Source organism: Portunus trituberculatus, chromosome 16 (assembly GCF_017591435.1).
Source record: "Portunus trituberculatus isolate SZX2019 chromosome 16, ASM1759143v1, whole genome shotgun sequence".
Taxonomy (NCBI): Eukaryota; Metazoa; Arthropoda; class Malacostraca; order Decapoda; family Portunidae; genus Portunus; species Portunus trituberculatus.
This window is the reverse complement of record NC_059270.1, coordinates 2823352-2844644: the sequence shown is the minus strand read 5'-3', so window position 1 is coordinate 2844644 and position 21293 is coordinate 2823352. Positions and strand designations below refer to the sequence as shown.

Here is a 21293-nt window from a genome sequence, read left to right as displayed (position 1 = left end):
TAAACATATCATTCATTGTATTAGTCTTTCAGGATGTGTCATTGCAATACGGGAAAGAGAATATTGTTCTAAGTCGCACTGCAGTAGTTGAAACAAACTAAGTTTTGTAAACATTACCTTGATAGCAGACTTCTATTTCTTCCGAGTTTTCTTATTTGAATATTCATTATAGCCTTATAGAGCATAGAAACAAAATATCATAAATATCAGATATTTTTGTCTGAGAGATTAACAATTATTGTGTACAAAAACTTCGTATTATTGCGTTGAGATATAATAATAAAAATCGGGTAAAAGGTGCGAGACAAGAGTGTGGCAGTGCACGTGGAGTTTGAACATGTGGTGGTGTGAGCAGTGAGGTCAAAATTTGGCAAGAAATACAAGAAAATAAGCCAAGAATAGAACACAAATAAGAACAAGAAATATACATAAAAGCGGGAGTCGATACAAAAGCATTCAGTCCCACGCCAATTACTGGACAGGGTTGGAGTGGAGGCGGGGGCAGTGATAGGGCAGGCATACAGTGGTACAGCCATCTCAGGGAGTAACTAGACCTCCTGACCTGCCATGACTACACCTGCCAATATCCAGTGACCCAGCGAGCCAGGGAGCGCACCACCCAGCCAAAGGACACAGCAGAGATGAAGGTTGACGCTCTGCTGAAGGAATTGGAGGGCAGTCTTCCAATAGCCGGTAATGACTTGTCGGCACTACCATAGTATAGACATCCCGTCATCTACCTCACAGCTGCGTGGGTTGGGGGTTGTCAGATGTACACAATTACCAATATGAAAATCTCTCTCTCTCTCTCTCTCTCTCTCTCTCTCTCTCTCTCTCTCTCTCTCTCTCTCTCTCCCTCCTCGTTTGGCCTTGAGGAAAGTTTCTGAATTAAATCATTAGAGAACTTTATTATGGACATTTTTTGAGCTTGGCTAGTAAATATGACTTGTCCCAAACCCAGTGTCACCTCATAAGGGAGCTACACCCCCCCTTAACCTCTTCAGTACCAGGATGCATTTCCATATTCATTCTATTTACTAATTATTATTTTATACAGCTTTGAAAATTTATGTGGCAGATTAAAATAGTGAAGACTCTGGCCTTTGATCTTCTAACCCTCATAGACACTTCCTAATGCCAATAAAATGGTTTAATCGTATGCATATTTCAAGGTAAAAACGCATTCCCAGTACTGAAGGGGTTAATCTTAACCTAACGACATGGCTACTTCCCCAGTTCCCCTTATATAAACTAACCTAATCTAATCCAACAGGAAGGCTACATCCCCTCTTGACCACCACCTGTAACCTTATTCAACCTATCCTGATGCTCCTGCTGATGTCCCATGACCTGACATAACCTAACAAGAAGTCTCCACACCCCTCCACCTCCCCTGATCTGACCTAACTTAATCTAATAAAGGGATTATGGTCATCTCAATCCCTTAACTTGACTTAAAGAACAGGCTCTCGTCTCCTCAACACCTTCTAATAATAACTTAATCTAATAAAGGGATTATGGTCATCTCAATCCCTAACTTGACTTAAAGAACAGGCTCTCGTCTCCTCAACACCTTCTAATTTAGCCTAATGGCATTGTAACCAACCCAGACGGTAAAGTGATAAATAAATTTATTCCACCAAAACTTCCTTATATGGTTTCTAAGATGTATTTAGATTGTTGATTTACTCTACATACAGATATTTTTTTATTTATTATTATTTATTTATCATTTGTTTTTTATTTATTTTTTTTCATTTGTTTATTTATTTTTTATTATTATTATTATTTTATTTTATTTTATTTTATTTTATTTACCTATTTATTTATTTTTTTTTGCAGCCCTGAATGAATTCAATACTGCAGTGGAGGAGAGTAGTGAGCCACACGCCATCATTCACGAACTACTCCTCACCTCAAGGAAATGCAATGAAATCCTGGACCTGTTGCTGGCAGAGAAGCGAACCAGTTCAGAGCTAGCCACCATTTTTATTACTCTTGGTCACATAGTTTTAAAGTAAGAAATGCTTTATTGAAGTTATTGTAGGAGCAGCAACAACTGGTGAATGAGTAGTACATAGTAGTAGTAGCAGCAACAATAGCATCAGTAATGTGGTTTATACAGGAATCGGTCCATACAATGTTCTTATTTTTCTGTTCTTATCATTCTGACACTTGATCTCTTCCCATATTATGTATTTAGATAGTAGATTGGTATAGAATAAACTAAAAATTAAGATTAATTGAACTCTGATACATGAATTAAAGGAAGAATAAGTGTGTTGGAGTTGTAGCATAAATTATTTGAAGTAGGTTTAATGTAGAAATATATTGAAAAGAAAATCTTGTTTAAGAGAAGCATTCTGTTATCCAGTTGGGCAGACCAAAGTATAAAAATTTACAATGAAAAAAGGTATCTGGGACATAGCAAATTGATATTGTGCATTACAAGATCACTAATGATAGCATAGGAAACCTTTTGTCCTATCTTTTACATGTGTGCAATTTCTTTTTCAGCATTGCTGGTGAGATAACAGAATACACTCATGTTGGTCTTCACATCACTCAGCAAGTACTTCACAATCATGAAACAGCCATCTATAAACTTACTGGACATGGAATTACCAACAGATCTTCAAAGGCTATGCTCCGTTGTCTTACAGGTAAAGAAATGTATGAAATATCTTGCCTGGGGTTAGGAGTGGTTCTCAGTGCCATGGTCAGTTGAAACTACATTGACAGTGCATGGAACTATTAAGGTTGTGTGTACTGGCAGAAAGGCACTAACCCTCTCAACCTGTGACATGTGCAGTGCTCACTAAAACACTCACATTTGGTCATGGTTTGTGGTTGCTTTACTGTGAGGAGTCTGATGAAATTTGTTCTTCCAAACATTGTCAAAAGTTAACCGGTTTGTTTACTTAGAGCTGCTGTGTGACTACTGTTTGTCACATTCTTTCAAGCTCACCAAGGCCGTGAAGGATAGACCGAGTGTGTTTAATGTAGAGGAGAGGGAAGTTGAGTGTTATTGAAGAAGAGAGGATAGTTGTCTGGAAGGTTATGTCGAGTAGATAGTTGTAGAAATTGAGTTTTGAGGCATTGAACAAAACCAGGTTTTCTCTGCCCCAATCAGAAACAAGTGAAAGATCAGAAGTTAGGCGTCCTATAGCATCTCGCCTTGAGTCATTTAATTGTTGTTGGGTTGGGCGTCTGTTGAACGCTGTTGAATAATGCAGGGTGGTATCATCAGCATAGGAGTGGATAGGGCATTGAGTCAGATTTAGGAGATCATTGATGAATAATAGAAAGAGAGTGGGTGATAGGACAGAACCCTGTGGAACACCACTGTTGATAGTTTTAGGGAAGAACAGTGACCGTCTACTACAGCAGCAATAGAACGATCGGAAAGGAAACTGGAGATGAAGGTACAGAGAGAAGGATAGAATCCGTAGGAGGGTAGTTTAGAAATTAAAGATTTGTGCCAGACTCTATCGAAGGCTTTCGATATGTCAAGGCCGACAGCAAAGGTTTCACCGAAGTCCCTAAAGAGGATGACCAAGATTCAGTTAGGAAAGTAAGAAGATCACCAGTAGATCTGCCTTTACGGAAACCATACTGGCAATCAGAGAGAAGGTTGTGAGCTGATAGATGCCTCATTATCTTCCTATTAAGGATAGACTCAAAGGCTTTAGAAAGGCAGGAAATCAAAGCTATAGGGCGGTAGTTAGAAGGATTGGAGTGGTCACCTTTTTAGGGACAGGTTGAATGTGAGCAAACTTCCAGCAAGAAGGATAAATAGAAGTAGAGACACAGATGAAAGAGTTTGACCAGGCAGTGAGCGAGTTCGGAAGCACAGTTTTGAGAACAACAGGAGGGACTCCATCCGGACCGTAAGCCTTCCGAGAATCAAGGCCAGAGAGGGCCAGGAAAACGTCTTTATAAAGAATTTTAATTTTAGGGATGAAGTAGTCAGAGGGTGGAGGAGTAGGAGGAATATGCCCAGAATCATCCAAAGTTGAGTTGGTAGCAAAGGTTTGAGCGAAGAGTTCAGCTTTAGAAAAGAAGAGACAGCTGTAGAGCCATCTGGATGAAGTAAAGGAGGGAAAGACGAAGAAGTAAAGTTGTTAGAGATATTATTGGCTAGATGCCAGAAATCTCGAGAGGAGTTAGAATTGGAAAGACTTTGACATTTTCTATTGATGAAAGAGTTTTAGTAAGTTGGAGAATAGATTTGGCATGATTACGGGCAGAAATATATAGGGCATGAGTTTCAGCAGTTGGATGGCTACGGAACCGTTTGTGAGCCGCCTCTCTATCATTGACAGCACGAGAACAAGCAGAGTTAAACCAAGGCTTTTTAGCTTTAGGGTTAGAGAAAGTATGAGGAATGTATAGCTCCATGCCAGAGATAATCACCTCTGTTATGCGCTCGGCACAAAGAGAAGGATCTCTGACATGAAAACAATAATCATCCAGCACCTACAAGCAAGATGGTGAAGTCTGTGATCCATTGTATTGATTACTGTATGGTACCCTTTATAAAGGATTGACTGGGCAATAGTTTAGATTTTAATCCTATAGAAAACCTGTAGCACACTTTTCAGAGAGGTTTATGAGGAAGTTCAGTAACCAGGCTTGAAGCTTCACTCAGACACCCTGCTCTGTCACTACCTAGATGTTTTGAAAGTGTAAAGATAGAAAGGGTTCTTCACTAAGTACAGTAAGTTCTCCTTATATGGTACTACGTTATCCGGTAAATTCACAGTTACGGTGTTTGGTAATTACCACCCTCGATTCTATTTACGGTAAGAAAAATTCACAGATACGGTATCTGCTCATGTTTTGTTTACACTATATCATTGTGCCACCATGCTGTGTGGCCACCACAACAACAATCAATCTCTTCCTCGTTTCCCACTGAACACAAGTGAAATCCTTACAGCATGTTTTTTGTGGATATCATGAGTAAGGGCTGAAATCCCTGCTGTCCCTTAGCCTCGGGAGGGACATCATCTGATAGAATATGTGGCGAGTGAAAGGTGACTAAAAACATTTTCTGTTTATTTCTTTTGCACAGTACTTTTTTTTTTTTTTTTTTTTTTTTTTTAATACTGTTTTCAAGTATTTTCATGTCTGTAGGGGTGACTTTTGACGTACTGGAACACATCCCCTATTATTACATGTTATGATGGGTTCGGTATATAGTAATTTTGATTTGCGGTAAGGTCTTCAGGAATGCATATGTACCGTATAACAAGGACTTACTGTATTAAAGTTTTAGCTAAAACATTCTTTTACATAACTTCAATATATGAGAAAGCAGGAGTCACATACTTTTGACTTGTGTAAGCATGTATGTAATATGTACAAGAATTGACTAATTTGTTTATTTGTTCATTTATCAATTTTTATACGTAGTGATTCATTTGTTGCAGTTTCAGATTTGTAAAAGTCCTTTGTAAATCTGGAAATCTAATGATAATCCTTAACTGTGTCCATAATCTCTTGTTTTCAGGAATGGTTATGCTTGGAGAAGAGGCTGCAAGTGATGTATTGTCTACATTGGATTGGGGAAGAATTAATATTGGAGTCATTGCACATCGGCAGAATTCAAAGGATGTGTATGATGTTCGTGCCTGGTGTATTTACTTAATTTTGGCCTTCCTGAACTCCCATAAAGAATCTTGTGTTATAACTCAGTTTCTTCAAAAAGATGGCAAGTATTGACCACCAAGTTATTATAAGAAGTATTGGTGAAATGTGTGATGGGTGACTGAAATATAATATTGGTCTGTAATTGTTAGTAATGTCCAATATATCTGATTTATGTATAGCTGAAAAACTAGAGCATGTTTTAGTGAAGAAGGAAAAACCCTTGTTGTGTAACTGGTTGAAGAGATGAATAGGAAAACTTGTTAATTATAAGATTGTTTTTAACCACCACCTTTTTTTTTTAGACTTGCTGCCGGCCATATTTCCTGGTCTTCTTTGGGATCCTTGTGAACGAGTCATCAATGTGCTGAAGGTGATGCGTGAGTCTGTGCTGTTCAATCCAAATGTCACAAAGACCATGAAGATAGCGATTTTTACACCTGAACGTACCAAATACCTTCTTTACCTTTACAAGTGGAAGGGGCCTGTTGGAAAGCTTGCTACAGGAGAGGATCTTGAAGACTTAGATAGTGACTTGGCAAAAGAAGTTCTGAGTGAAAGAGCTCAGATCAAAGAAGTTCTTCATCCCTTTATGTTAATTCTCTTCACTTCAGCTACTAGGGGAATTATATTTACAGAAAGGATTCAAGAAGGAGCAATGAAGTCAAATAATTTGCATAGCTATAGGATTTTACTTCATTTAAAGACACCATGGCAAAGTCCTGAGGAGAGAGAATTAATGGGTTCCTTCTTGGGTAAGTGTCCTGACCTTCTCAGGACGTATCTCGCCTCTTTGAAGGACTCACTTGAACCAAGACCTACAACAGGCTTTGTTTCCCTCATGGACATGGTGACTTGCATTATTGACAGTCAGAAACCGTGGTTGAAAATAGAAACACATGGTCTTCAATGGGCAGTGGGATGCATCATACCTCAGCCACTTGTATATCTCTACATCAAGTCTTTGTTGGAGTCATGTGACATCTCAGTCAGATATTCTGGCATTATGCTTGTGCTTGCTATGTTGTCCAAAACCAAGGAGACCATCGAGAACATTATGAATAGCAAGCAACTCTCACAGAAAGTAAAACATGAAAATCAAGAGAATGTCAAGAAAATAGTGTTGAAGGTTTTGAAGCCAAGTATCATTATTACTTGTTGGAAACTTGCTTTTTATAAGGAAATAACTGACACCATGAAAATGGAAGGGACTTTAGTTCAACATTTAGTGCCACCACAGAAAATCAGTGAGCTTCTAAAGCTTATCAAAGTCCTAAGTTTGTATAATGAAATGCAACCCATTGAAGCCATATATGAGATTGTTGACCCATTAAAGGTACTGGAGATCATACATATGGTACCAGTAGATGATGATGATTGTTCAGAGGAATATAAGGAAAAAATAGAACTTCAAATGATGTGTCTAGAACTTATGGCTCACAACAGGAAAAGTCTGGAAAGTGTTATTGACACTTTAACAACTGCAGATGAGTTTAATGAGAAAGTTAAAGAAAATATTTTATATAAATTGATAAGTATATATGTACAAGCTAAAAGGGCATCAGTAACAAATAAGAGTGAAGATCTGAAGGTTCTTCTAATTGAGAAATGCTGCAGGATTTTGTCAAATGTTCTTGCTGAAGTAGGATTACCTGCGCATTATGATGGAAGTATTAAGGTTTGGTTAAAACACATTACACTTGAAAGAGAGACAAAACTTACATCTTTCTTAACCAAAGTAATTCAGAAGACGGTGTCATCCCTTCATCACTACACAGATGTTGTTATCAAGATGAAAAGTCAGTTGAGGGAAAATACCAGCCAGGAGATGGGAAGTTCTTTTACCGAGTCATTTGAAACGATGGAAGTTGTGGATAACCAGGAAGTGTCAAACCTTTCAGTTTCCATGCCATTTTCTCGATTGGTTCTTGGTGCAGTTAACTTGCTTGAAGAAGAATCAGACCCAGACTGTATTGATTACTTTTCAAAAGTAATTACTGATTATCAGTATTCTGTGAATGATCCAGAATTGTTGACTGCTTTTCTTCTTCACAATGAAAAGGTTATGACACCAACATTAGTCAACTATTTGAGAGCCTGGTGCAGAGAAACCTCCAGCAAATCACAAGATGTCAATGTCTTAGCAGAAAACTCCAACCTTTCAGAGATACTGAAATATCTTTTTATGACTGATGATGTGCAAGCAGTAGAAAATTTACTAAGTCTTGAAAAATTGACAGAAGTGATATCCACATCTGATTTGGACTTGATCATCTCACAGATTATCTTGTACATACATTTGAAATTAGGCATGAAGAAGAACAAGAAAGTTCTGAAAAAGTATGCAGATCTTTTGAAAGAGATTTACTCATTCCTTGAAGATAATGATCCAAATAAAGCTGAGCATGTATTGCAGACTGTGCTGGAACATCCCTTGATATTGACAGCTTACAAACCATTCTCCTCAAAAAACTTTGCAGTTACTGAGCTGATTCAGGATTTTATCGCAGCTATTTCAGCAAAGCAGCCAGAACTTGTCTCAAAAGTAGTTCCATATTTTCATAATATAATGAAGGCTTTGGAATTTCACCTCAATAGAAATGATGTTGTAAATTATTGGGATCCACTTTCACCTTTCATTATGTTGAGTCACACAGTTGTGAGTTATGAAGCAGCTGAACAAATGCTCACTGCTTGCCTTAAGACTCCATGTTCTATATCTGATGCCTTAGAAACTCTTTTGATTGAGCTTCTAAAACTTATTTCAAGAACAACAAGTTTCAAGAGGAAGTTAAAAGAAGAAACTGTTGAGCTTCTGTTCAGCAAGTTTTATGAATGGGGAAGAGCTAAGGAAGTATCTGCCTCACATGAAATTCTCACTCAGCGTGCTGAAACTCTGCTGATTCAAGTGTTAAGTCCTGCAGCTATTGAACAGCTTACTGCAGGTGAGTTCCCCAGAACTTTCTAAAGTAATCTATATCCATTTAGTTTACCAAGTTATATCTTGTACTTTGCTTTCAGTTGTGCACTGCATTTAGTGTTTGTATATGTGATGGGAGTGAAGAATAAGTATGTAAATGACTGAAGTTGAAATGTTTGTAAATCTAATGTTTTCTACTGTACTCTTATGTGAGTTTGGTAAAGATTCAAGAGTCAGTCATAGTAATCAATCTTGTTAACATGAAAAACAAAGTAATTTTGGTCAGTATAAGTTAAGGAGTTAAGTTTTATTGTTTACAAACTACTAACTAAATAGTTTTAGTAGTGATGTGTAGTGCTCCCAGGGAGTACTCAACATCCTAAGGGAGGTGCAGAGAAACAAGTAGTACAGAAGCTGCCATGTATTTGATAAATATTGGGTAATACAGAAGAACCAACTTGCCAAGTCCAGGCTTCAGGCAAATCCGACTATGTAGACTGACCCTGAGAACGTGGAAATGTGGTAGACATAGTGTATAGTTGTGTCTGAAGACAACAGCACTGGGATAGTGTGTGTTAAACCTTTTAAGAGTGTGTGTGTGTGTGTGTGTGTGTGTGTGTGTGTGTGTGTGTGTGTGTGTGTGTGTGTGTGTGTGTGTGTGTATTCACTGTTTGATCTGCTGCAGTCTCTGACAAGACAGTCAGACGTTACCCTACAGAACGAGCTCAGAGCTCATTATTTCCGATCTTCGGATAGGCCTGAGACCAGGCACACACCACACACCAGGACAACAAGGTCACAACTCCTCGATTTACATCCCGTACCTACTCACTGCTAGGTGAACAGGGGCTACACGTGAAAGGAGACACCCCAAATATCTCCACCCGGCCAGGGAATCGAACCCCGGTCTTCTGGCTTGTGAAGCTTGTGTGTGTGTGTGTGTGTGTGTGTGTGTGTGTGTGTGTGTGTGTGTGTGTGTGTGTGTGTGTGCAATTCACCTACAGTTTCCTGCTGGTAACTCAGCCAGCCATTTTTGTACAAAAAGAACTCAGAGCTCAAACTGGCCAGTCTTTGGGTAGGACTAAGACCACTCACACATCATGCACCAGTACAGTGAGGTCACAGTCCTTCGCCTCACATCTCATACCTACTTGCGGATTGGTGAACACATTAGGAGTCTTGTCCATTGACCACACCATGCCTGGGACTTGAATCCAGACCTTTGTTGTGAGCTGAGTGTGTTGTGTGTGAAGGACCAAAATAAACTGGGAAACCAATGCCTCATGTCACTTTAACACAGATCATTCTTTAATGAATAGATATTTGGAGAAGATAACACATTAGACCGTGCATCTTGCCTTAATATCTAACACTTACTTTATGGCAGATATTTGTGCTTTTTTTCAGACTTCATATAAAGTTCCAAAAGTTCCTGTCAGTCCTGACTGTAATAAATAATCCTGACACACTGAAGTGCTGTGTATGTTTGAGGTGGTTTTGTCACTTGACTGTTTAGAATATCAACATGAAGAATTAATTATTCATGATGCAAATTTTCACAGAAGTTGAGTATTTTTGTGAAGGCCAGCTCTCTGAATATTCTAAGTATTTGTTTTGCTTTCAGGAATTTGAAATCTCTGCTGCAGTTCCAGCCACCGTGTCCAGATCTTTGTTGCCACATAGTGAAACAGCATCCGCAGCACAGCCACACCCTTGCTAAGTACCTGAAGAAGCATGGAACCATTTTACCACATCAGGCTCCTCTTTTAGCACAACTTTTGAATCAGAATGACATTGCTGAGAAGGCGACTGGAGCACTCATTAAGGTTTTGAGTGAAATAAAGACGTGGATCCTGGATTTTGAGGGTGAGGAGGATAAAACAAGTCTGCTGCTTCCACACATCTTCAGCAAGGGATTATTGGGTAGGTGTGAGATCATCCTGTAGGTTTTATTACACTAAACTGCATATACTAGATACCATAATTATTATTGATAACTGTATTATTATTTGTTTGACGTTAATCAGTCTCGTATTTTGATGGTGGTGCGTCTACAAATCTGTGTGAAGTTTTACACACGTTCATAAGAGTTACAGCAACATACCATTTACTACAGATGAAGAGACTCTGACGGATGTTTGCCACAAGCTTTATGAGGAGATAGTCACCAAGAAGCAATCACCACCCAAAAAACTGATGTGTTTGTTACCAGTGTTCAAAGTGCTGAAGACATTCCCTGCTGATCTGCCAGGAGAACATTTGTCAGTGCTCCACATCTGTCTGAGCTGTATCAAAATGACGTATCAGAAAGAAAACCAGCAATCAGGTCTTTTGTTGAGTGTTGTTAAGCTGGTAAATGATATTGTTGCTGAAGTTGATGAGTCTTCACTTCAAAGCAATCTTACCAGCAACAAACTTTGGTCCTCTTTTGCCAAACAGGTATGTCTAAAGATAGAAAAGAAATTATAATAGTTCTCTCTCTCTCTCTCTCTCTCTCTCTCTCTCTCTCTCTCTCTCTCTCTCTCTCTCTCTCTCTCTCTCTCTCTCTCTCTCTCTCTCTCTCTCTCTCTCTCTCTCTCTGTGTGTGTGTGTGTGTAAATTTCCTAGTTGTAAGCTACAGGACAAGAGCCACACTAGGCTTGTGCTGTCCTATCTCCATATTTACTTTTATCCAAGTTTTCCTTAAATTTGTGGAATGTCTGGGCACACAGTCTCATCAGTGAGCTCATTCCACACTGCTATACTTCTGTGAGGAAAACTGTGCTTCTTGATGTCTCCTCTGCATGCACTCCTTTTCAATTTATTTTATGTCCTCTAGTGCCACTGTTTTCAGGTACTATGAGGTCATCCCTGTATGTGTGTGTGTGTGTGTGTGTGTGTGTGTGTGTGTGTGTGTGTGTGTGTGTGTGTGTGTGTGTGTGTGTGTGTGCTCTGCTTTGCTAATGTTTATCTTTCTTATACCATTCCTCCCATCTTTTACACTCAGCAGCGTGCTCCATTTTTGTGGGTCATTTTTTCATACACACACACACACACACACACACACTCTTAACACTGCATCATGTATCACAACTTAATTCTGCTTGTATTTTTCTGCTTTCAGGTCTTACGTGTTGGAATTACTGATCCCATCTTAGGCCCTGACTTGGTACAGACCCTTGCCCAGTTGTCGTCATTTGTATATAGAAAAGATGGCAAGAGTATAGGTGGAGAATGTGTTCTTCCCATAAATACTCTCTACCAAATGATCATGGCACACTCTCAGTATTTGGCACTCATGTTCAATGAAGAGGAGGAATGGGAGAAGCTGAAAGGTATGAGATCACTGCCAGTTTATGTATTTAACACACTTAACACACACACACACACACACACACACACACACACACACACACACACACACACACACACACACACACACACACACAGTGCAAACAATAAACCATTAGGCTAGTGAACTAATCTTAAGCCTCCCTGGCATTCCCCTCATCCCCATGTATATTCTCAGTATGTATGTACTGCAAATTGAATAAACCATATAGTAATAGTAGTAGTAGTAGTAGTAGTAGTACCAACACACACACACACATGAGAGAGAGAAGGACATGTCAGGTTTTTCTCCTTCAAAACCACACTGACATACAAGAGTGCAGGATTGCTGGTCTCTCCTCCTGCCAGTTCTAGTTTTGCTTTGCAGTACTGTTTAACTTTTATTGATTTAAGTTTTGTATCTTTATTCTTTATGATTTTCCTTTGTTTTCTACTTTGTATCCTTTTCTTTTATTTACCTTGTGTATTTCATATATTTAGTCATGATTTTGTGACTTACATATTCATCATAATTTCCCTTTTCCCTTTGTTGCTTTGTTATGTAGGAGGGGAAAACTGGCCAAGGGCAACATACAATGAAAAGAAAAGGCCCACTTAGTTACCATTGCCCTTGTACGTCCTAGAGAGTTAGCCTAAGAAAAGGGGACCGCCGTGGTACAGTGGAACCATGTGTGCTTTGGGGTCTGAGGGGTCTCCAAGCACGGGTTCAAATCCTGTCCACGGTCCGAGTGTAGGTTGGGCTTCCTCACTCAGGGCAACGGTTTCCTAGTGGGTGGGCTTTGAGATAGGAAGTGCCACAAAAAGTATCCCCTTTAGCCCAGAAATTCCGTGAAAAGCCCACATGGTATAAATAAAAACAAAAGGGGAGGAATGAATGTCTTGAAACCTAACCTAGCCAGTGTGCATATTCAGTATTAGCTTTATACCCATATTTTGCAATTCTACTAAGTGAACAAGGGCAACATTAAATGACTTAGGATTTGAATGTTATTGGATCATTTTAATAAGTCTCAGGATGCACACAGCTAAAATATATGACATCATGCTAGTAAGTAAAGACATGGTAATTTTAACTCCTTCAGTACCATGACACATTTTCATGTTTATTCTGGTTACCATTTGGTGATTTTATTCAGCTCTGGAATCTTTTGTAGGGGGTTCAAATAGTGAAGAGTCTGGCCATTAATTTTCTGACCTCCATAGAGCCTTCCTAATGTAAATAAAATTGTCTAATCATACCCAAAACTAATGGTAAAAATGTGTCCCAGTAGTGAAAGTGTTAACTACAATAACTTTTGAATGGTCTTCCGTATTTTACTTACAGAGAAAGTGGTATTACTGCAGCAGACACTTGTAGATTGTGAAGAAAGTGTGTGTCAGGAGAACCATGTGCCTATCTTGCTTGGGGCATATGGTGCATCAATGTCACTTCTGGATCAACGGATTCTAAAAGTATGGAGCTTTTTAATCACAGACAAATCTCTCTCTCTCTCTCTCTCTCTCTCTCTCTCTCTCTCTCTCTCGTGTGTGTGTGTCTGTTTCTCTGTGTGTCTCTTTATCTCGTACTGTAATTAGAGTTTTCCACTAGAATTAAATGAAGATATTTTTTGTATATATATATTCAAGAAAGCTTTGTAATTATATCTTATTTAAAGTATTGATGTTATGCTCAGGGGATAGATTTCTGTTTCATAGGTGAGATGTGTGTATGTAGCTACAGATTGCAGTAATAGTCCCATCTAATGGAAGGTAAATTGTGGTGGCTGGATTGTCACGGTGTTTGGTGAGTGAAATTACCTGTGACAGTTGGACAAGACTATATTATGTAGCCAACTTTTTTTGTGCAAGAGGGAAACTAGCTAAGGGCAACAAAATATTATATATAAAAAAAGGTCCACTTGATATGCAAATTCCCTAAAAGCTTGGTAAAGAATTAGCCAAAAGACAGGAACAAATGTCTTGAAACCTCCCTCTTAAAAGAAGTCAAGTTGTAGGAATATGGAAATACAGAAACAGGCAGGGAGTTCCAGAGTTTACCAGAGAAAGGTATGGATGATTGAGAGTACTGGTTAACTCTTGTATTAGAAAGTAGGACAGAATAGAGGTCCTTGTGCAGCGAGGCCTTAGAAGGAGGGTTAGCAAGATCAGTAGAGCAGTTAGCATGAAAATAGCAATAAAAGATAGAAAGAGATGCAACGTTTTGGCGACGAGGAAGAGGCTGAAGACAGTCAGTCAGAGGAGGGAAGCTGATGAGACAAAAAGCTACTGAACACAGACATGACATGCACTGATTAAAAATTTGGTTTATAGTATTCATGTTCAAACCACAAGAATTCTATGTATCAAATAATGGTAGCATTGATGTATTGATCATGTGAGTTGCATACTTATTGATTATTTGAAGTTGAGCATCTGAGGATAAGTTATCATATTATGTCTTTACTTTTTAACAGCTGCTGTTCACCTATGAAAAGAAGGGTTACATGACCAGCTACCAACCAGTCCTGTGGGGCAAAGCTGCTATTGTTCATTTTGGTGTGAAAACTCAAAACATAGGTTTCTTCAGAGATCCCATGCCAGAACAAGTGCTGGGCCAGCTAAGCATGGACAAAATTCTGCACACCTGCTACAACTTTAACACAAGGCTGCCTTTGGAGGTATGTGCAGGAGTTATGGAGTTATGTAGAAGTGATTTTTTCAAGTACAAGCAAGTACAAATTAACCCTTTCAGTACCATGACATGTTTCCATATTCATTCTGCTAACTATTTGGTGATTTTATACAGCTTCAGAAACTTTTGAGGGGATGAGAATAGTGAAGGCTTTGGCCATTAATCTTCTGACCTCCAAAGACCCTTCAAATGTAAATAAACTGGTATAATCGTACAAAAATCTCAAGGTAAAAATGTGTCCCAGTATTGAAGGGGTTAAGAATTTTGTCAGGAATGCTCAGAATTAGAGGCATTTTAGATTTTTTAAATTCTGGATAAAAGGATCTCAGCTTGTATCATATGTCCTAGTTTATGCCACATTTTCCATAGAGATCATCCTTCTGTTAGTATTTGATAGCAGGCCCTAATCTTTATTAATGAAAATGAGACAAGTTTTATTTTATCCTCTCACTTATCGCAAATATGGTTAAGCTGCACTTAATACCAGTGTACCAGTGTGTGTGTGTGTGTGTGTGTGTGTGTGTGTGTGTGTGTGTGTGTGTGTGTGTGTGCATGTACATGTGTGTATTAATATAAAAAGTAAAAATTTCTATAGCTTTGAAAACTTACCGTATTATTTCTTCAGCCAACAGACATCAGCAAGGAGGACAAAACAGTGTATGATGTTCGATTTCTGCTGCCACTGATGTTGTATTTGTCTGAAGAAGAAAGATTAAGTGAAATAGATTATGCAGAAACTGGTGCAGCTGTTCTGGGCCTCATAGCCCTTACATCACATGAGCAGCCAGTGTGGGGTGCCGGTGCTGCCATTCTTAGATGCATGGTTCATAAAATGGAGAAATCAAGGTATGATACTTTGACACTGCATCCTCTGCCCTATTTCTTTATCAAAATGGTACACAATTAGGAGAAAATAATCTGAGTGAAAATACTGGTTAAAAGAATTGCTTGATTTTAAGAGAAATACTGGTTAAAAGAATTGCTTGATTTTAAGAGTTGATATTTTCAGGGTATGTTTAAAATGTGTGCATAAAAAAACTGGACATAGAAATACATTAATGTTAATATATTTTTTATGGTCATATCTTTGTTTAGAATGTTCAACTTATGAGTAATATTCATTAGTAGGTACTCTTCGCATGTCTGGGAGGGGTTCCACTCATACAGTTTTTTTAAATAGGGTGGAATCAAAAGCTTTTCATCTCATCAACTCCCCCCTTCTCTGACTGACTGTCTTCAGCCTCTTTCTCACTGCCAAAATGTTACATCCCTTTCTGTCTTTTATCGTTTTCATGCTAACTGCTCTATTGATCTTGCTAACTGTATGCCTCCCCTCCTCCTGTGACCCCACTGCACAAGGCTTTCTTCTTCCTCTCATCCCTATTCTATCCAACCCTCTAATACAAGAGATAATCAGTATTCTCAATCATTCATACCTTTCACTGATAAACTCTGGAACTCCCTACCTGCTTCTGTATTTCCATCTTCCTATAATTTGACTTCATTTAAGAGAGAGGTGTCAAGACATTTGTCCCTGGCTTTTACCTAATTCTTTCTGACCTTTTAGGGAGACTGCAATTCCAGTGGGCCTTTTTTTTTTTTTTTTTTTTTTTTTTTTGCAGCTCTCCCTCTTTCTTATATATATATATATATATATATATATATATATATATATATATATATATATATATATATATATATATATATATATATATATATATATATATATATATATAAAGGTAATTTGGATAATTTGGGTGGATAATGGAAGGCTGAGAATAAAGATCGAGTAAGATGGGCTTTCAAAATATTAAGAGTACTATATATACAAGAATCTTATTTTGCCTTCTTTTCTTTTTAGTGGAGACATCTAAAAATATCCATTTTTCAATTCATGTCTACATTTACATAGACATAGCTTATAGTTCATAAATTCCCAAAGAATACGCCTGTAAGAAAACTAATTTGCAGTGTCTTTTTCATAAGAAAATAATAGTTATCTCTAAATTTTGTTTTGTTTTTCTCATTTCAGACATAAAAGATTAAGTCTACCATGGTTTTGGTTGGTAGGAGTTGTCAGTTGTGCCTTGAAAGGAAAGCAGCGGCGCCTGCCAGCACTGACAACTCACTTCCTCATCCATGCATCTCAGCTTCTATCTCAGCCAGAGCATCCCTTGTATTATATAGTTCTCAACTATGTTTATTTGAAGCCTGACTTCAAACTGTATTTAGTAAGTGACATGGTCAAATCACTAGGAAATCACTTGTGCTTGTGATTTATTGGTTTGATGGAAAACACATAAAATACAAATGTTAGGTTTGGAATTAGAGAACATTCATGACAAATTTCATCACAGAAGTGCAGTGGATATCTCTTTAACAGTGAACAGATGAAAAAAAAAAAAAATTGGTTTTGAAAAAGTAAGTTCACTATTAATGGTGATGAATATGATGTGCTTCCCTACAATCACTACAGTATTTTGTGGTATATGTGCTATTACCTACGTACCAGCTTCATGAACTCTAGTTAGCACTGAGATGTTATGGTTAAGAATTTGGTTCATTTGTCAGACAAGCATGTATATGTAGTCAGAGGAATTATTCTCTGTGCTCTTCACATTTTTTTTGTATGTTCATATAATTTTGCTTGCCAAGGCTGAAATAATTCAAGCATGTGGTACTTAACTGCATAAAGAACATAACACATTTAGAAAGCTACAAGAAGCCAGTAGGTTTGCACATGACAGTCTATTTATTAAGTGGGTGTCTTTAATTTTGTACCATCATCAGCCTTTATGCTTCAGTCCCTCTACCAACATAGAGATAGGTAATTACTTACACTGGAAAACATAGATATAAAGGAATCACTTTAAATTAGTGGTGCAAGTTAGAATTAGATAAGAGTAAAATTGGAAACTAAATAACATTAACTTCCTCACATCTTGATGCTACAAGCTATAAGTAAATCAACCAGGTGAATACACACACACAAACACTTGCACTCCAGCAAATAAGACATTATATATTTTCTTTTTGGTTTCAGGTTCCTGAATTGTTTAGACTGTACAATTCTGCACATATAACTGACAGTGAAAAGCATAGGTCATTCCTGCTTTCCATCCTCTCATCTGGAATCCGGCAGATTCTTGACTACAAAATTAGCCAGAGAAGCTTCACTGCAACCCTCATGATGGGCATGCTTCAGGCCCCTTCAGATGACAATGAACTCAAGGTACTCATCTTTTTATTGCAAACAGTATGAAAAGGGAACAATACAGATCATTGTCAGCTTATAACCTGTCTAACTTACAACTTACCCACTTTACGACCATGACTGCAATCAGTTGTTGGTTTCCTCATTGCAACAAGTAAACCATCTCTTCCTTCCTACTTTCATTGGTGGAAAATTTTAATTATTGCTTATTAAGGCAGAGTTGTATAATGTTGAAGTAATCTGAAGGTTGTAAGCAAAGGACAGTTGAAGACTTACTCAGCAAAGGAAAGTGAAAGCCAAAACTGTTCATGGCATCATCATGAAACTCTTCCATCAAATTATGAGAAGCTGGATATCTTTGGGTACCTAATGGAGCAGAAAGTAGGCACATTATTTCCTTTGGTTCTAGTTTGAGGATCAAGTTACATATATGATATTTGTATTGAGTTCCAAGAGATATAGAGTGAAATAAAAGAATGAAATTAATTATGGTCTGTAATGTTGAAAGCGTGCCAGTGTCAAGAAGGTTTATTTGGCCCTGTAGGCAGTGGTTAAATAACTATTCATCCATTACCATTGTCATTACCTTGCACTGATCCACAACATTTGCAAAGTAAAGTAGTGTCATTTGCACTAACTACAGTTTTATAGTAGTAATTTCCTGTTACTCATGTTCATGCAAATTGCACATATCATTGTTAATCAAAGACAAAATAAGATAATTTCCTCCTTAATGTTAAAACAATGCACATTGAAGGTAATTTTTGGGGTTCCTTTGATTTGAAATATTTATTTAGATGAATAAGACAATTTATGACAAAAATATTTGACTTATCTCTAATGCTTAGATATAGAATAAATATATTGTCAGTGATTTCAACATCATTAATGATTGGTTGCTGTAGCTTTGCCTAATAATGAATTGAAATTTGCAGGTACAGGTTCTTGAAGTGCTGGAAGCAATGGTGCGCATTCCTCTTGGTGCTGTTGAACTTGTGGTGCAGCATAGTCTTTTGACTGTGCTGTCTGCAGTGTCATCACCTGACACCCATGATCCCTCAAGTAGCAAATCCAGCCATCTATTGCTTCTATCAAGTGTAGTGAAAGTTTTGAATGCTCTCTGGGAAACACTGTTTCAGACTACTGTTAGGGAAGATATAGTAGCAAGTGATATTCCTGACAAGCAGTTATTAGAAGTAGATGATAGTCACACTAAAAGAAAAGCAGATCCTGAAACCAAGACTAATTCTCCTAAAAGAATTAGACTTGATTCATGCTCAAAGGATTTTGATGAAGATGTAAATGAAGATGAAAAGTTGATGGATTCAAATGTTCCAGTGCAGAAATTATTGCCTCCATTATTTGTTTATGAATATCTCAATACTCTCAAACTACTTCTACCAGTTGTCATTGCAAACTCTCCACTCACTACTGTGGCGACACATTTGCAGCTTGTGTCAGACACTTTGCATTATGTTGAGACAATCAGAGAGTCAGTATTCACTGAGAAACAGAGGATACGCTTAGTGGCGATGGCTCCGGACATTATGAAAGAACAGGTCAGTAAGAAGATTCAGTTTAAAGTTTTCATCATTGTCACTAGAAATTGTTTTAAATCTGATTACATTTTTTTGCCTTTACTTGTCAATATTGGTGATTTTTTATAAGAATTTTAGTTTGATTTATGAATTTTCTATTAAATAGCAAAAAATGTTGATGGCAATTTTCTCTCTCTCTCTCTCTCTCTCTCTCTCTCTCTCTCTCTCTCTCTCTCTCTCTCTCTCTCTCTCTCTCTCTCTCTCTCTCTCTCTCTCTCTCTCTCTCTCTCTCTCTCTCAAGTTGTCATACTGTTCTATTTTGCAGGTTTGAACAAATAGCTGAATTCTTGAAAGTGTCTGACTTAATCAGGGTTTACTGTATATGAAATTTGTCAGTGAGAAATTTAGCTTAATTTTTCCACTATTATGCTCATGAAATCTTACTTATATTAAGAAAAAAAATGTTTGATTTCAGGTATCTAAAAGGATTCAGTGGAACATTTTGCATGATCTTCTACAAGGATTCCTGACTGATGATGAAGAAGTGAGGCTGCTCGGAACCAAGAGTAAAGACTTCTTAGAGAAATGGAGAAGTGAGCCCCTCAGTGTCGCTTTACAGAAACTGGAACATATTGAGTCTGATGGTGAGAAAAGTCCTCATGATATTATGGAATTGAAGGAGGCTGTTTTGAAGCTTTTAAATGTATTAGGAAGATAATGAAAAGAAAAGGAAACATGGAGAACTGAAGGGGGATAAATAATTATTAGTGTTGCTTCCATTTATACTAGATCTCTGTCAATGTGCAGAAAATAGTGTATGTGTTTGTATGTGTGTTCTTTCCAGCAGTTACTGTGAAAGAAAATTTGGAGTGCATATAGTGAGCTGTGTTTGGAGAGTGTTGTATGTTTCTACTTGTGATGTGTTTTTTCATTGTTAGGGAGTTGTGTAAAGAATGTACTATATGTTAAGTTGCAATTAAATATTTGTAATTTCTTTACTCTTTTTGTATAAACCCAATCTGCAAGTCAGGGAGTTACTGTGGATTTGATTGCCTGGTACTGAGGTAGATGATATTCAGGTCAGATGATCACCAAGACAGATCAGCCTGTGTGCAAATTTGTGACAGCACCATCCACACCTAGATCAAGTGACTAGCTCCTGCCAGTGTGTGCCTTTCTTCCCTCAACCTTCCACACCTTTCAGCTATGTACTCACCTCTCTCTCTCTCTCTCTCTCTCTCTGCAAATGGAAAGAATGAGTAATATTAGAGGAAGGAAGGTCTGGTTTATGTAACAGAATGGTTGGCATGATGGAGCTCAGGAGATGGATGGTAGTAGTCAGGTGTGAAGGGACATATGTGGAGAGAAGAATGGTAGATGCATGGGGCTAAGTGGAGAGCAGCTGTGGATGCATGAATGATATGCATGACGTCTAAGAAGATTCACCTTTGCCTTATCATCAGAATGACACTCAAAACTCTCAGGCTGCAGACAAGATAGAACAAGAAATAATGTGTTCAACCCTTAAGATTTATATTTGACCTTGAGTACCATGACACATCTCCATATTCATGCTGCATATTAGTTGGTGATTTTATACAGCTGCAGAAACTTATGAAGGGATTAAGATAGTGAAGAGTGTGGGCCATTGATCTGACCTCCACAGACCTTTCCTAATGTAAATAAGATAGTCTAAATGTACAAAAAAAATGTGCCCCAGTACTGAAGGGGTTAAATTATATATGAGAAAATTTATTTGAGTGGTAGATGAATGAATAGACTCAATAATTAGGGTGTTAGTGCTATCATTAGAAAGCTTAAAAAATAAATAAATAATAGAAGAGGACAGTAAATGAAAAATAGGTGCTTGTGTAGGCCTGACAACTAATAGCTTCTTGTAGCAATCCTTTATGCTCTTATAATGTGAGGATAGCCGGAACATACACAATCCACAGTGAACATACAACA

The 21293-nt window shown here is 37.8% G+C and overlaps 1 protein-coding gene across 1 annotated transcript; it reads left to right on the top strand.

The window, feature by feature from the left end:
- Positions 1-185: 185 nt before the first annotated feature.
- On the top strand, positions 186-20319 carry LOC123504539 (nucleolar pre-ribosomal-associated protein 1-like). Its single transcript, XM_045255126.1, has 15 exons — positions 186-693; positions 1843-2017; positions 2518-2663; positions 5516-5716; positions 5958-8598; positions 10197-10495; positions 10689-11011; positions 11676-11886; positions 13227-13354; positions 14356-14559; positions 15199-15419; positions 16606-16804; positions 17617-17805; positions 18723-19346; positions 19801-20319. Exons 1-15 carry the CDS (start codon positions 642-644, stop codon positions 20041-20043), a joined length of 5856 nt encoding a protein of 1951 aa, XP_045111061.1. The 5' UTR covers positions 186-641; the 3' UTR covers positions 20044-20319.
- Positions 20320-21293: the final 974 nt, after the last annotated feature.

Bases quoted from the DNA above. Each gene is read 5' to 3' on its own strand.
- LOC123504539 (XM_045255126.1), top strand. From the start codon at position 642: ATGAAGGTTGACGCTCTGCTGAAGGAATTGGAGGGCAGTCTTCCAATA. The intron at 14,560-15,198 runs GTATGTGCAGGA...TTATTTCTTCAG, and splicing joins ACACAAGGCTGCCTTTGGAG to CCAACAGACATCAGCAAGGA. The intron at 16,805-17,616 runs GTAAGTGACATG...TTTTGGTTTCAG, and splicing joins CTGACTTCAAACTGTATTTA to GTTCCTGAATTGTTTAGACT.